Source organism: Octodon degus, unplaced genomic scaffold (assembly GCF_000260255.1).
Source record: "Octodon degus isolate 3935 unplaced genomic scaffold, OctDeg1.0 scaffold00017, whole genome shotgun sequence".
Taxonomy (NCBI): Eukaryota; Metazoa; Chordata; class Mammalia; order Rodentia; family Octodontidae; genus Octodon; species Octodon degus.
The window spans coordinates 12,371,934-12,389,670 of record NW_004524593.1 but is presented as its reverse complement, the minus strand read 5'-3'; the positions used below and the strand labels follow the sequence as shown (position 1 = coordinate 12,389,670).

The window sequence follows — 17,737 nt, the reverse complement described above, 5'->3', positions numbered from 1 at the left end:
GGACCGCGGTTCGATCCCCCAGCACCACATGCCAGCCAGCCCCGCCCCCTGGTGGGCTGAGCTGGCCACACACACACACACACACACACACACATCTCTCTCTCTCTCTCTCTCTCTCTCTCTCTCTCTCTCATAAATAAAAATTAAAAAAAAATTAAAAAAAAAAAAGACTTAAAACTACTAATGGTACAGTAGGATGTACTGCCTCCCTTCAAATCTTAACACATTCACAAAGATTTAAACACACACACACACACACACACACACACACACACTCACACCATATGACTCAGAGCTCAAACACTATGTAAGAAGTTTCCAGCAAAATCTGAATAGAGACAAAAACAAGGACAGTAGAAAAAATATTAAGTAAAACCTCAACTACAGTAAATACAGCCTAATTCCTAGTCAGATAAGCAATAGATTAAATAAACAGAACTCCTATTTGAGGGCCAGTGAAATAGCTCAGCAGATTAAAGCACCTGCTTAGTTAGGTACCCTTAGGCAAGCATAGGGACCAAGGTTCCACCATCCCCATCCCCAGGGCAGACTGAGCCAGCCAGAATCTTAAAGGGGTATGCCTGTCATCCCAGCAGTGGGGAGGCTGAAAACAAGAGGATCACTGAGTCCAAGCTGCACAGTGAAACCCTATAACAACCAAATACATTTAAAAAAAAGAAAAGAAATCTTATTTGAAATGGTAATTATTACAAATGTCAATAAAACTTAAAATTTTTTTGTTTGGGTTTTTTTGATACCAGGAATCAAACTTGCCAGGCAGGTGCTGTACAGGTGAGCCATAACCCTGGCCCAAAACTTAAATTTTTTTTCTCCAGTTGGCTTAATATTCCATGCTAAGAAAGTTTGTTTTTTCCTAAATACAAAGCTGTGAATTAAACTGTCCTTGGAAAGAGATAATACATTACCTCAAGACCTATACATTTATTATATGTGCTTGTTCCTCCTTAAAGTTTTAAAGGTAATTTCTGGGTTTGGTTTTCTCTGACATCTTAATTTCTCTAGGACAAATTACTTAATTCATTATTAAGCAGAATTATGTAAGTAGTAGTATTATTGCCACTTCTCTATAGCTAACTTGAAAAACAATCTATCAGGACAAACAAAAACTAGTCATAACACTGAACTCAAGCTCTTAGCACTGAGCTATAAACTGTCCAGACTAGGCTTGAACTCGAGTCTCTTGTCCCAGACAGCAGGCATGCAACCAGCACCCCTGGCTAACGAGTCATATTTTTAAAATGTGTAAGATGAAACCACCTACTTAAGAATAAACTTCTCTCTTCAGAGCTCTCATTTTTCAAAATCTATTAAAACTTAGAAATCATTTTTAGATGATTCAAGGGCAAAAGTAAACAGTAAGTTACAAGAGGCAAGAGTTTTCAAATCTCACAGTGTTATTCTCTAAAAAAGCAGAACAATACATATTTTATACTAATTCCAATCTCTGAGTAGATATATATAGAGAAGGCTGAGACAATTACCTGCAACATGAGCTCACAGTCATCTCTTCCAACAAAAATCATCTCTCGGGGCAGCCTGTGGCGAGTGCCTCCACTGCTCACCAAAAACCAGGATGTTAAGCTCATTTTCTGTGTAGCTTCTAAGTCTTTGGCAAAGCTACGTCATTCTGCAGAGAGATGGAGAAAAACACAAATTCAGGTATTTTTAATGTTTGTTCACCAAAGCCTGTAAGAAAACTAAGAATAGAACTGTGTCCATCAACATAACATAAACCACATTTTATCAGTAAAGTATGGCACAAACTCCACTTAGAGTCAAACTGAAAATAAAAAGATGAAGTCAGACCTTGTGGCCAGTGCCTGCAGTCTTAACATAGCAAGACCCTTCTTAAAAGAAGAGGAAGAAGAGAGGAAGATGAATGAAGGGAAGGAAGAGGAACAGGAGAAGGCAGAAGAGAAAGAGAATTAAGGTAATTTGATAAGTGGTCAACGAGGGAAGAACACAGGCTTTCAAAACAACTCACACCTGTCTATAATCTTCAAGGAGATAACATTAATATAATCTGAATATAAGGAAATAGAAATATTACACAAACAAGTGCCTTACCTTATCAATGATTTGAGAGAGATTAGCTTAGAATGAAAATATGTGTTATCTGATTATGAAATAATTATGGAAGCAAAGAAATTGATTCTTTGACTTCCAAGTATAAAATAAAAGAATGCAGCTAAAATTCTTATTTTCTCACACTTATTTTACTTTAATATATTTTTTCTTAGAGCAACCGTTCTTAAATTTTTTCTTAGGATCTTTTTATATTCTTAAAAACAGAACCCAAACAATATTTGTTTAGATGAGTTACATATATATTTACCATATTAAAATTAAAAAACAAGAAATTGGTATTTGATTCAATTAACAGCAAAAGTAAAAACAAAAAGGTTTTGATCCCATCAATTCTTGAAAAGGGGATCAAATCAATTCTGGGGGCGGGGTGCTGGGGAGACAGCTCAGTAGAATACTTGTGCTTGCTGGGCAAGCACAAGGTCCTGAATTCAATCCCCAGTACTGAAACAAAAAAACAAACAAACAAACAAACAAAACCCACAATTCTGGGGATTTCCAGAAGTCTATGAATTGAGAGCTTTGAGAATTGTTGTCCTAGAGAATAAGGCTTTGTCAGTAAGGGTCTAAGCCTTGGAGGAGGACAGACTTGAGTCTGAATCTTAGCTCTCCTACTTATATTCAGCATAACCTTGAAATGCTATTTATCTCATGCATCTTAGTTTCCTCTTTAGTAAAGTGAGAAAAACTGTAGCATCTACTGAAGTACTGCCTCAGGAATCAGAAAAATAATACAGATATTTTCCCTATAAATTGTATTTGTGATGCACTTTAAAAATTAAACTATTGTAATGTTTTACAATAAGAAACTATCTCAATGTTAAAGCAAAACTGTATAACATGTAGAACTTTATGTTAAGATAAAATCCTATGTATTATAAACCTACATATACGCGAGCCACACTTATTTTGTATAAAGCTCATGTCTTAACCTACTTCTCAGTTTATTCAATCAATACAGTCAACTTATATGAATTATATACCCAATTCCATTTACCCAATTCCTTAATGCAGATATTTAGTCTTCAGTCTATTTTTCTATCTGTTCCCATTTAGTATTTATTTCTCTGGGTCAAAATATATTTTGCCTGCCCAGGACAACCAATAATCAACACTACTGTAGCACAGAAAACCACTAATTGACCCTTGATATGTACAAAGATTTTTTTTTTTTTTTTTTTTGTGGTACCAGGGATTGAGCTCAGGACCCTGAGCTTGCCAGGCAGGCACTTACTCTACTGAGCTATCTCCCTACCCCAGAAAGAAAAATTTTAAAATACTATGTAAGTAAGAAGGTCGTTAAGTTAGTTGGTCATATTTAATGGCACTGAAGAAATCATAAAACATGTTAAAAAGAAATCAGTTTAGTCAAGATTAAAAAGACCTCCATAGCTAAAAGTACAATACACTAAAGAAAATAAGTGAAGAAACAGAAAAAAAATTGAAAGACCACAGTTAAGCAGAGCTGATATTATTAAGATGGATAAATTAAGTAAGCAATTTATAGACTCAATGTGACCCTTATTAAAATAATAACATTTTTCACACAACTAAAACAAAATAATCCTAAAATACATATGGAAGCACAGAAGAGATCAAGCAGCCCTGACCAAAATAAGTTAAAACCAGAATTACACAACAGTTCATAGTACAAACCCATAGTGAGAACAATATGGTATTGCACAGAAACATGAAATAGAACAGAAGATAGTATTCACAAAGAAACAAAAATGTGTTGCAAAAGATAGTCTCTTCAACAAATGGTGCTGGGAAAACTATCCACATGCTCAAAGTTGAAATTAGATCTTTATTTTTCCCCTGGTACTAAAATTATATCAAAATGGATTAAAGATCTTGATATACAGTAAAATTGGAAATTCTGAAATTGCTAAATGAAAATAGAGGGGAGGGCAGGGAGATGGGGGAATAAAATAATAAACTTAACTCTCAAAACTGTCTTTTGAATCTTCAATAAAGATTATAGACTACAGTGAACTTAATGAACCACTACATGAGCTAACACAGGTGTCTATAACTTGTACCACTGTCTTTTTATCCTATCATACCAAGTACCTAGAATTGAAAAACTCCTTCAGTGTATACATTCTAGATTCCAATGTCACACTTTTAGTCTTATGAATTCCCAATAGAAAAGATCCTGCACATTGAAAGTCCCTTGTCTTTTGAAACCTTATACTTCTAAAATTGACAGAAATACTGAAGGCTGCATTTCAACTAAGGACTACAGAATAAATAAGATGACAGTGATGTTACAAAAGCAAATATACAATATTTTCTGTAATCTTTCATTTGTAACAGAGAGCATCTATTGGCCATTATATACCAGCCCCTGTTCTAAGAACTTACATATATGAGGTCCAGCAAGATAGCTCAGTGGACTAAAAACCTGCTTTGGCAAGTGCAGGGACCAGGATTTGGTCCCCGGACTCGAATGCCGTGCTGGCCCTGCCCCTGGGACGTGCTGAGCCTGCATGGTTGGTGCATACCTGTAATCCCAGCGCTGGGGAGAGGATCACTAGGAGTCTAAGCTGAATAGTGAGACCCTGTACCAATACATAAATGGAAAAAAAAAAAAAAAAAAAAGAACTCACATATATGAAGGGAACATTTGTATGTAAATATATAATTATTTCAACTACAAAAATTCTGTAAATTCTGCAAAATGTAAAATAAACATATACCACTTAGATAACTTGACTAATTTTATAGGGTGTAATAAACTGAGTTGGTTTTCTTAATTCACAAGTACTACATACTTGCATATATTAGGGAGAAAATAAGAAAAAAGAGTTTTTATTCTTAAAGAAGCAAGAACAGGAAAAAAATGGGTAAGATAACTTCAGTGACATTCAGAAGGAAAAAACAAAGAGAACAAACAGTATGATGCAACAGTTTAAAGGGCGGTGTTCCTTAAGCTGGATGGTTAAGGAAAAATCACTGAGAAAACGACACAGGCTTAAAACATTAAAAATTCAGCTCTGTTGTATAATTAACTTGATCTGGGACAGATAATGAAATATACTCTTGGGAAACACGTGTTTCTTAAATCCCCACCTCATTTTTATAGTTAGTCCAAAAAAATAAATCTACATCTGTGCTGTTTTTGGATTCTTACCAAGATACTTACTCTTTGCTCATGTGAACCAACTCGGTACTGGGAAAATTTTTGCTCTCTTATACTCCTGATTATTTTGGAAAGAGTTCCCTGTATCTTACCTTTGTTATTTGCCACATACAGAATGAATTATTTTTTTAAACACATAATGAATTCTACAAAGCAACAATAAATATGTATCAAAAGCAAATATAATTTAGAATTTAAATCTGAAAAACCACTAAAGCTAAAAGTTCTCTTCAAAACAAGTGAAAACGACATTCCAAACTTTAGGCTTCACATGCTATATCTGATTTTATTATATGTATTAAAAAGACTTGGATTTGATAAGAAAAGCCAGCAATTTAATAAAATCATCATAACATTTTTATAAGATGCTTAAAGAAAATATCAGCTATGCTATACTTTCACATAAACTAGGCCCTACAAGTTCTTGTCAAGTTTTCTCTGATAGTTTATGAAAAATGTAATCATATTTGCTTTTATAAGGACGGGACATCTCCTGTTAAAACATAATTCTCTTGTTTTACACAACAAATCCAGCTTAGATTTGACCATGTATCATTACTTTCTTTGTGTAGTAACTGTTTTCAGTCATTATATTCATATTCTTCCATTTAACTCCTAAAACAAGAATATGAGAAACATTTTTCCCTTCAGAAAATTGAAGTTAAAGGCTTATTCGAGGTCAAAAACCTCATAGTAGTAAACAAGAATCACCAAAATTCAAATCCAGGATTTCAAAGACTACCTGTCAGGCTTTTTCCAGTCACTATCTCCTCTTTTTCATAAGTGTATCTTAAAATGATGGGCGTGATACCAGTTCCTACCTCAGGTTTGGCTGAATTTGAGTATGACTGATAAACTATATTTTTATGTAATAACATGTACTCAGACGGCACCTTTTTCAGCAATGCATACTGACAGGTCACGCAAAATACAATCTCATGTCAATCACCTCTGAGTCACCTGATTTGCCCAAGGCTGGCCCCAGGGTTACTAAAACCAGAGACTAAAATCAGCTGACCAATCTAGATGAATGAAGCAAATTTAGCAAATGAGGATACAACGTAAATCAGAGACCTCAAGTCTAAATGATATATAAATTATCTTTAGAGTTAATTTTATGAACCCAAAAAGCTTTGTCAGGTCATAGAACGCTAGAGCAGGAATATGGGGACAAAGCTATCTCAAGGAATGTAAATATAAGACTGACAATGGGAAGTAAAGTAGCACAAGTTAAAATCCACCTATTTTTAATTATTCTTAGATTACTCTAATAAATAATTTCTATTTCTGTCTGCAATATATTTGAGCAAATTACTGCCTCGTGCACCATTTAAAAAGGGCTTATTTAGGACTGGGGAGACAGCCCAGGGGTGTAAGCACCTGCCTGGCAAGTGCAAGGTCCCATCCCGAGTTCAATCCCTAATACCACAAAAAGAAAAGCTTATTTATCTTTAATGTCTTTTCTTACCCACTACTGTCTTACTTTTCTCTCACTACTAAGACAAAATAAGGACAGAAAAATAATAAAAGAAACATTTTTTTTAGCTCACAGTTTCCAGAGGTCTATAGTCTATAATCAAATCTATAATCAACTGACTCCAAGGCAGGGTGGTGTGGTAGAGGGGCAATAGTTCACAGAGGTCCAAAAGCAACATGAACAAAAGGAGTGGGGGCGGGGGGAACCAGTCTTTAGGACCTTTATATTGTGTGGAGGGTAGGGCAGGTGCAGTACTCACGCCAATTCCCTGCCCTTCTCTTGCACTGGCTCAGGATGTTTGCAAAATAAGTGCTCTGGCCCCTTCTGAGTTACCCAGGTAAACTTCAACACATTTCATACTGATACAATGAATTAACCATCACAATATTCTAGGGCATAAACAGCCCCCAAAGAGCATGAACAGCTGCCCTACCTCAGTCATGTTCTCTATACCCTAGGATGTAGAACTACTTAGTAACCTAGTTAAGGTTCCAGATTTCTCAAGTTGACACAACGTATCAACCATTACAACTACACATTAACTGTTTGAGAACTGGGTATAAACAATTCCTATCACAGCATCAGTTAATATATTAAAATTGAAATGAGATTTTAAAGTGAATTATACATATTGTAAGGTGTTAGAATGTGTTTTAAGCAAGAATGCATTTTATGTATTTATCTCCAGTTTAATGCATGTTAGCCACTAACCAAAATTATGCAACCTTTCTTTTTAACTTTGTTAAATTATAATGCTTATAAATCTATCTATACCATCATTTTAAGAACTGGAATGACAGAAATGCTATAATCCACAGTAGCTATCAGCTACACGATAACTACACTAAGCACTTGAAATATAGTTCATGTTGTTTTATTTTACTTCATTTTAATTAAGAGATTCTTACATGGCTAGTAGCTGCTCTAGCTTTTTCAGCTCTATACAAATAAAAAATCACATGATTAAGTATTTAATGATGACACAGTTAAATACTTTATAGGACATAAATATGGAAACTAAGCTGACAATATGTGTTGGAAGGAAAATTTTTGATTTAATCAGTATAAAATTTTATACTTTCATTAATAAAGGTAGCATAATCACAGCTTTCAAATAAACCAGCAAACTAGAAAGACAATTAAGTATTATGTTTTGATTAAAATTTTCCAGTAATCATTTTAACTAATTATCTACAAGTTTACTTTCATATATAGAAATTTTTCAGGTTATCCATGCTTAATTAGGCTCATTATCAGAATGATAAAGTATGTAACAGTTTTCTATAGTATGATTATTTCTGAGGGGAAAATGTAGGAGTTTTATTTATTAAAGGGAGGACTCTCTAGCCATAGCATACAGAATTTTGACCTATTTCACTGGGAGGAAAGCTGTATTTTTTTTTTCACAGCTGCTCCTGTCTCAGCCCTGCCAGCACAAGGATTACAGGCGTGTACCACCATGCCCAGTTTCATTGGCCAGCACACTGCACTCATAGCATGCAGCAGTGGGGATTGAACTCATGACCCTGCACTTGCCAGGCAGGTGCTTAGACCTCTGAGCTACCTCCGTAGCCCCAAGCGTCTGCAATTTTTACCTTAAAAAGCACATAAGATAGAGAAAAGATTACTGGTACCGACAGCTAATATGAACTAACACAAATGTCCATGGAGAGGTGAATGGATACATATGATAGAGATATCAGTAGTTCTTTAATCTTAGAACATAATACTGGATTTGGCAGGCACACACCTTACTTTTCTACCATAAATTTGAACTTTAGTGTAGTAGTAGCTCCTCAAACCTTTCACATAGGTATACACGAAGCAATCGATGTGTTCATCCAATTGGTGTAACAATGGACGAGTTTGGGCCCACCTTCAGGCTCCATCTAACTGGTTTTGTGTATGTAACCTGAACTTCATAAAGATTCCAAAGGAACCACACTGCTTCAGGATTCATTTAAAACTCAAGTTTTCTTTGATTTGTCTGGTAGAAGTACGACAATTCAGTACAATAGCACATGAGAAGTCCAATTTCAAAGTTTTGGAGGAGGTCAAAAGTAAACCATCAGATTACTCATGAATGGATAAGATGCTCCATTACAGCAAAATATATGTATTCATAACAGAAGAGAGGTATAGGTTTATGATGGTGTTAATGACTTTGACACTGGCCATGTGAGCCAAAGTTCCTATGACAGTTCCTATGACAGTGAAATCTACAGATACAGACACAGGGAATGCAGACTATGAAGAAAACACCAATGTGTGTTAAAACAAAACAAACACAACCCCCCACCCACCCCCAAAAAACTGATTAGTCAAAATGTTGTAAAATGAAAGAGAAACGGTCTTGGCAGGGGTGAAACATATTAGACAGAAAGCCTGCACTGCCATCCATTGTAGGAAATTGTAACAGAGGAAATGCTACAAGATGCTGTGAAATACACAAAAACTGAAATGCAAGTAAAATGCTCTATATGCACCAATGGCCATATTACAAATGTACTCATTACGACAGCTCACTAACTGAATTGAAAGAATTCATGTGTCTGTGGTACACAGCACGAATTTCTTTCTGTAATTGGAGGAATGTAAAGACTTATGGTCAAATATGGTATAAAAATGTATGCCCTTGTAAATATGAAGAAGTTATGCTTTCCATTTAGACATTTATCCTGGAACTCAGCTATCAAGTCCTTATTTGTATAGTGATAAACTGTATGACGTTGTGAACAGACTTGTTGCTCTCATCTCCCAAATTAATGAGAATGTGACATTCGACCACTGCTTTATCGGTTTCTGCTTGGTATTACATTTGCTAACAACACAAGTTGACTAAATCAGAGACTGTACATAGGAATAAAGTCAAAATTCCAAATGAAATGTCCTTTCAAACAGAAAATTGTATAGTGCAATCTGTGGATTCCAAAAAGATGTAACATTAGCCTCCTATACGGCAAAGAAAAACAAACTGGTACTGCTGATGGCAACATTTCCCCATGATGGAAGTACTGATAGGGAAACCTTGACAAAACGGAAGCTTACATGAAAACTTTCAACAATAAAACTGAGTGTGGAGCAGATAATATTAATGAGCTATGCAGCAACTATGATGTCACTTGAAACACAAAGCATTGGCCAATGGTTGTGTTTTACTTGATCCTAAAAATCAAGTTTGTAAGCTTTCAAAAAGCATGAACTGTTTGATAGTTTACAATGAAAATGACCAGTGTAAAATATTACAGTTAAATTTTATGAAGCTTAAGACTGGAGCTCATAAGAGATCATTTTCAGCAGAAGAAAAAATGTTTCTACCCAGTGAATTAAATGAAAAAATTGTGGAACACACTGGAGAGCTGACAGGTGAACATGTAGGTGCAGTATCACAAAGACCTCCTACAACAAAAAGAACACAAAAAAGGCAACAACTGTGCCCTACAGGAAAGGACAGGAAAACAAACATTCGTGCTATCAGTGTAAGGCTACTTGCGTATGAAGCATGCCATTGTCCTGTGTGAAGACTTCTTGTGACAGTTAAAGCAAATCTTATTTCTGTGGTAGACTTTTGTGTTTACATTATTCATTCACATAGTTTTTATTTTTTGATGTTATCTTTTAGGTTTTGTAAGCAAGTAAATAACTGATGTGAAAATACCGATGTCTGTTCCAAGCATTCACCACATATTTGATACTTTATTTTGTTGACACCTTATTTCCCTGTTGAGTGCATGTTATACAATATAGTAAAAAGCTCCTGACAAAACAGGAAGAGGTGATAAGACTGCCACCACATAGGAAAGGAAAGCTAAGCACATGTGTTGTCGGTGTGATATGTGTGCAAGGAACAAGCAGTTGTCATATGTGAAGACTGCCTTGGGTTTGACAGTTCAAGCAACATTTATATTTGTGGTAGAGTTCTATCAGTAGTTTCCTTGTAGTTCAGAATGGAATTTATTTCTGATGTTATCTTTAGGTTTTATAAAGAAGTCAAAAATGATGTGAAAATGTTGATACGTACTTTAAACACACAACGCATATTCAGAATAACTTATTTGTTAACATTTACATTCCTGTTAACTACATACTGTATAGTAAGAACCTTCTGAAATAACTGCAAGAACACTGAGATGTCACATATATCCTACAAAAACACCAGGAAAGTAAAAGAAATGTGCTGTCAGTGTAAGTGATGCATGTTTATGGAACATGCTGTTGTCGAGTATGCAGACTGCCTTTGGTGTGATAAGTAAAGAAAAGATTATTTTTGTAGAGTGATATTAATATTTTGACTGTAGTTCATATAGGAAATTTATCTCTGATGTTCTTTTTTTTATTCACTTTTTACACCAAAAAACCAGTCAATGTTGAAAATTGTGATGCTTTTTTGTAAAGACTAAAACCCCAATATTTTTGTGACTTTTTCTGTTAAGTACTTATTATTTAATATAATAAAAACATATAAAATTAAAATTAATAGTATATCAATAGAAATACTGTAAAGTCAGGTCCATGTTTCTGTGCCTTGATGACAAAATTACTCTTATGCTCTAGGAGATAAAAAATAAGAAAGGTCTGACCTACATCATAACAAGTATCAACCTCAAGGACAATATGCTAAGTAAAATAAGCCAATACAAAAAGTAAGTGTTGTATGATTTCACTTCTATGAAGAATTTCAGTACCCAAAATAATGGAGACAGGAAACAGAACGTTAGTTGCCAAGGATGAGGGAAAGGAGCAATGAGAAATTATTGCATAATGGCTACAGATTTTCTGTTCTACCCGATGAATTATGAAGATTCATCATGGTGAAGTTGTACAACATCTTGAATATATAATTCCTGAATCATATACTTCACATGGTTAAGATAGCAAATTTTCTGTTACATGTATTTCACGGTAACATTTTTGAATTGGGAAAGCTATTAGTAATTAAAAACAATTATTAGGAAATACCACTCCCAGCTCAAATAAGTATCATGAAAAGCTTGTTTCTGCAATTTTACCTTTGCTTCCTATTCAGTCCTCCTCTCTTCTTGCTATCACAATATGCCACACATAGCACAGGCATTCACTGAATTCCTCTGAATCTCTCTATGGCTTGAATGAGGGTAATTCTTCCAAAATTCATGTGGAAACTCAATGCCCACTTGAACAGTATAATGAGATGTGGCCTTTGGGAGGTGGTAAAATAAGCAGCTTTATAAAATGCTACAAGTTAAAGGGGGCACTCATTTGTCCTGTGCATGTGAGGACACCAAGATGATGCCATCTCTGTCAACGGGCCTACATCAGACATTAAAACTGCTGGAACCTTAATAGGCTTCCCAGCCCCTGGAACTGTGAGCCATAAATTTCTACTGCTTTTACATTTTCCATTCTATGGTATTTTCTTATACCAATCCCTATATTCTACTATATACTTCACATGACCTCCAATTTCTTTGACTCTTACTCTTAATTCTTTGTGACACAATTGGCCATAAAAAGAAAACTAAATAAATTTTACACCTTATATAATAGCCCTAGACACTATACAAAGTAAGCCCTGATTTTTACAAATGAACAAAATGCAACACTAACATCAAACGTTTTGTTCAATGTCAGGAGCAAAAAAATAGGGGCCAGTAAGATAGCTCAGCGGTCTAAAGTGCCTGCGTAGGAAAGCTTAGGCAGGTGCAGGGGACCATGGTTGGATTCCCAGCACCACATGCTGCCCCAGCCCCGCCCTCAGGGTGGGCTGAGCTGGCCAAAAAAAAAAAAAAAGGCAAAGAGCAAAAATAGAGATCTACTTTTGTGTGCAAAATTTCCCTTTATTTAACCAGGAATGGTGGTACATACCTATAATACCAGCACTCTAGGTAGGCTGATGACAAATTCAAGCCCAATTTGGGGAACCTAGTGACACAGCAAGACTTTCTCAAAACAAACAATAAAAACAGTTGGGGGTATAGCTCAGTATAAAAGGCCTTGAGTTCAATCCCCAGTAACATAAAAACAAAACAACAAAAGTAAAAAAGAAAAAAAAAAAAAAACCCTTACTTTGTAACACACTGACACAACTATTAATCACTTTTGTCATATGCTACCTCCTTCATCTAAGAATAAAACTCAAGGTCACTTAAATCAACAAGTTTTCAGATCCATATACATATTAGAATCACTTGTCGATATATGTTTTTATATAGTGTACATGTGAATAAAGATTTAACTTTCAAAAGTACTAAGAGGAAGGAATTTGATTGCTTATTCCAATTCTAATCCAATCCAATTGGCTAACTTGACTATATATTACTAAGTAATCAAAGGAAAATTCCCAGGAAATCTTGAAGTCATCTTTCTAAAAAGGCTATTATCCTGTTGTAACTTATTAATACTAAAAAAATCCTATATAGCAACCCAAACAACTATTAATACTATTTACTGCATATTTCCTTCAATTTCCTACACTAGCTTAACTGTCAACTTGATTGACCTGGGAACTGCTTCAAGGATTAGCAAAGCACACCTCTGGGTGTATGGGTGGGTCGTAGAGATGTGACCTTGAGTGCTATAACTGGTTCCTGGCTACTTTCTCTCTGGTGCTGCTGTTCTGCTATGCTGACTACAGTAACTAAGCAACTTAGCTCTACCATACACTTCCACAATGCTTCTGTCTTGGAACCAAATGACCATGAACAGAATCCCGTGAAACAGTCAAATAAGCCTCTCCTCAACAATTGTGGGTAGTTAGGCACTAAAGCCTGCTACAGGACAGCTGATTAATATGGGAAATAGACAAGATGCAAAGGATATTGAAATTAGTGTAAGTCATAGTTTCACTTAAGCAACACTTAGGTTTAGTATCTCAAGACTGGAATTCAATCACTACAGATCTGGACTAAGACACCAACATCTATATTCTTTAAAACTTTCCAAGTAAATTTCAATGGGCATAGATTAAAAAGCACTAACAATAAGATGTTTTAGATTCCATTTTCTGTAGAACATAGTTCAGTTTTAGTTAAGATCTAAATGAAAAGAGAACTGCAGAAAGTACTATTTATTTTAGATGAGAGAAAGCCTCTGCATATTAAGATAAAAGTCAATGAAGCATGATAATTTATTTAGAAATATTATACAGTATGAATATATTCTGAATCACTGGTTCAGTTCAATTCAGAGCAAGTATTCCAAACTACAGACGTGCTCCAATTAGTATTACAAAACATTAAAGGTAGACTTTTTAACTACCTTGAAAGACAATGCTAACAACAACCCTGATATTATAGAAATGCTATTATAACTGAAACAACTGGGTTGTAGATTAAACACATTACAAAAATGTGTCACAGCAAAAATACTTAATGTGCATTCAACTTATGGCTAAAATATAATGTGAAAGTTAGAAGACTTTTTAAAACTAGTAATGAGTGTCAAGAGGTTATTTTAGCTTTATCATAAACATGTATTTCTCCACTGTGTTCCTTCAGGTTGGACTGGACAAGCTGATGACACGGAAAGGTAGGAGTGAGAGAAGTGGGTTCTAATTGTGAAGATTAAATAGAATGAAACAGAAGAGACACTAGACACTAGGGCAAAGAAAAAGCAATGTGCAGTCACTAGAGATGAGATGTATGACTTAGCTTTCAATGCTTCAACAGAATACGTGACACCCAAAACCTGAAGGGAAGAGGTTTAGCTGGGCTCATGGTTTCAGAGGATTCAGTCCACAGGTAGTTAGTTGTATGACAGAAACATTGTGACAGAAAGGCAGGGTAGAGCAAAGCTGCATAATTTATGACAGCCAGGACAAGCACCAGTGAGAGATATATTCTCCAAAGGTATGTCCCTAGCAACTGTCCTCCAACTGGGCCCTACCTAATAGCACATGCAACTGCGGACATCAGCAAAGTAACCCAATGATAAGTATAATCCAGTCACCTTTCCATGAGTCTCTTAATCTGGCCAAGCTGACAATTATGCTTAACTCATAAAGGGCTACAAATTTGGCTCAAGAACAAAAAAGGAAAGAGTAAGTCAGGTATTAACAAATTCCCACCTGCTTAAACCACTGGTGGTATGTGCATGACTGTCCCATCAGGAAGTATGGGACAGTCCCACCGGGAGACACAAGGAATCATATTGGCCAGTCATGAATGTATGGTCCCATTGTGAATGTGTTAACACTTGTAGTAACTAAAATTTCACTAATATATGAGAGGTAGATGAAAAAAATGATTGTCAAGACAGCATTCTTTGATAAAATATTCCTCTCACTTTATGTATTTGAGGGATAGGGGATGTTAACTTGGAATTAACCTAACATCCTTTAGCAAAAAAAAAAAAAAAAAGATGCCAGGTTTTATTAATCAAATATAAACACTGAGATAGGCAGGAAGGTGGTGAAATGCCAAGCAACAGAGAAAGAAACTCTAAATGTTGTCATCCAGATGCAGGAATACAGTAAGAGGGGAAGATAAGGAGGAGGGAGGAGAGTCCCTCAGACCCAGGAAGCAACTGAGGTACAAACTGAAGCCCATGGAGAAAGGGGAAAAGACAAAAACTTCAACAAAGAAGGAGGTACCCAACAGTGCCTTCTCCTGGAGATGGGAAACACTGCAAGAAAGGAGTGACCCAAAATTACAGTCACATGGTGAGTGCTGGTGACCACAAAAGCCTCCCAGGAGAGACGCAGCAGTGGAAGGGGACAGTGGACAAGAAAGACTGCTGTAGCTGCCACTAAGTGTCGAGGGTTCAGCCATCCCAAGTGAGAGACATTGGCAAGGGAACCATTTTGGAGACAGATGGGTACAGCTCAGAACTCAGATCTGTTGGCTCCATCTAGCAGCTCCCAACTGGGCTCAGGCCCATGGAAGGTGTGCTGGTGACTACAAGCCACCAAAGGGTGCAGGCTTGCTGGTTTGGGGGAAAAATCAACATAGATTGGGGACCCTGTCTCCATACCTTGTTTATAAGGGCTACAGAGACAAACATGTAGGTGGACTTCTTGTTTTGATGATAATTGGTTTATTTTATTTATTTTTATTGTTTTGCTTTTGCTTTTTTTTCCTTTTCTTTCTCCTTCATTATTTGAACTTGTATATGTATGAATGTGAATGTGGTGTCTAGCCTTTCTGGTTGTGCTTCCATTCAATTCTTCTTATCTCTTCCTCCTCTCCTTCCAATCTTCTGCAACAGTTTCCCACTGACAGTGTGAAAATCTTTTGTCCTCCAGCTTTCCAATCTCTTCCACTTTTTCCACTTCTCTATTTTCTCTCTGACCCATTTTAAATTTTAATCCCTGAGCACAAAATTGACATAATAAGGACATGTATACTGAACACAATTTTCCAGTTTGTTTTAGAATTTGCTATGCAACCATAAATATAATTCACACTGTTAAGGTGGCAAATTAATGGTTACTTTACTTTGTCCTTTTCTAGGCTGTCTTATATTATTGTTATTGGTATCACTATAGCCAAAAGTGACATAGTTGTTTTAAACAGCCATTACACAACATTGCCCCAGGAATTAAACTAAAAAGAAAACCAAGGAGACACTTAAAACAAGATAAAACCCCCAAAATCACCAAAGGCAAACCCAGGGGGCAATGAGGTGGGACAATCCTTTCTAAAATACTAACTATAAAGCATTTAAATGAGCCTCTTGAAAAAAACCAGAAATAATCTCTCAGACAATGCAGATTTTGTGCCCACAAAGCAAATCATGCTTAGCACTGCTACAGCAGATACAAATAAGATGGAGGAACTTAAGAAAATTATGGAAGTCATGAATGCTCAGCAATGGAAAAGAAATGGAATCCATAAAGCAGATTCAGGCAGATATTCAGAACACAAATTCCACTTACAGTATATGCAGCAAATTAAGACAATGTGAGGACAAAACCTCAATTACAGGGGTTCAACCTTCAGAACACAGGGTTGCAGCTAATAATCAGGAAAACATTTTTTTTTAAATAGTAAGAGACAACAAGAAATCAATGCAACAGCTACTAGATGATACAAAGAAAAATAACATTAATTGGAGTCAATGAAAAAGCAGGAGCCAGCACAAATGATATAAATTGTATATAGATTTCATGACAGACAATTTCTCTAGTAGAGAAAAAGAAACTGATAAAAAGTAAAGTGAGGCACATAAAACTCCAATTGGCAAAAAAAAAAAAAAAAAATCATCTATAGCCAGGCATATTATAGACAAGATCCTAGAAATTCAACACAAGAATAAAATATTAAAAGCTGTTAGAAAAGAGAAACAAATCACCTTTAAAGGAAAGTTCATCAGAATCACAGACTTCTCAGCACAAACCCACAAATTAAAGAGAGCTTGGAGTGAAGTATTTTAAGCTGTAAAGGAAAACCACCTTCAACCCTGATTGATGTAGCCCACAAAACTACCTTTCAAATCTGATGGAGATGTAAGATACTTCCAAGACAAAGAACATCTGAGGAAATTTATGACCACCAAATCAGCTCTCCCAAATGTTTTGAAGAACAATCTAGAAAGAGAAAACATGGATGACAACTGCATTAACCCCAACAGAAGGAATCCACCAGGCAAGACAAACAAGTAAACAGAGGGAGGAAGGAAAAAAAAAAAAAAAGAGAGCCAACAACAGGAAAATAACCTGGAAAGGCTAAGTTAATATGTATCAGGTGTAGCCATCAATGTCAATGGTCTCAGTTTACCAATCAAAAGACACAGACTGACAGAATGAACAAAGAAGCATGATTCTGTATACAAGAAACATTTCATTAAAAACAAATTCATATACAGAAAGTCAAAGGATGGAAAGCAATACTCCATATGACAGGACCCCACAAAAAAACAGGGGTAGCTATTCTGTTTGCAGACACGGTGTATTTCAAGCTAAGAGTGATTAAGAGTGATAAAAGGCACTGCCTCTTTGTAAAAAAAATAATACAAGAGGAACAGATCACAATCACAAATACATATGCACCAAATACCCAGCAATATAAATGATATTAATGGGCATGAGAAAA

General features: G+C 35.7%; 1 protein-coding gene across 13 annotated transcripts in view; it reads right to left on the bottom strand.

Moving 5' to 3' along the window:
• The window catches only part of Cep170 (centrosomal protein 170), a 166,401-nt gene that overhangs the window by 136,989 nt on the left and 11,675 nt on the right, over window positions 1-17,737 (bottom strand). For all 13 annotated transcript variants that reach the window (XR_002820175.1, XM_004626835.2, XM_023710249.1 and 10 more), the window contains exon 2: window positions 1,503-1,648. Coding sequence is in view for 12 of the 13 variants with exons in the window: in XM_004626835.2 (XP_004626892.1) it covers window positions 1,503-1,607 (105 nt within the window). In the remaining variant the exon portion in view is untranslated. The remainder of the gene's footprint in view (window positions 1-1,502; window positions 1,649-17,737) is intronic.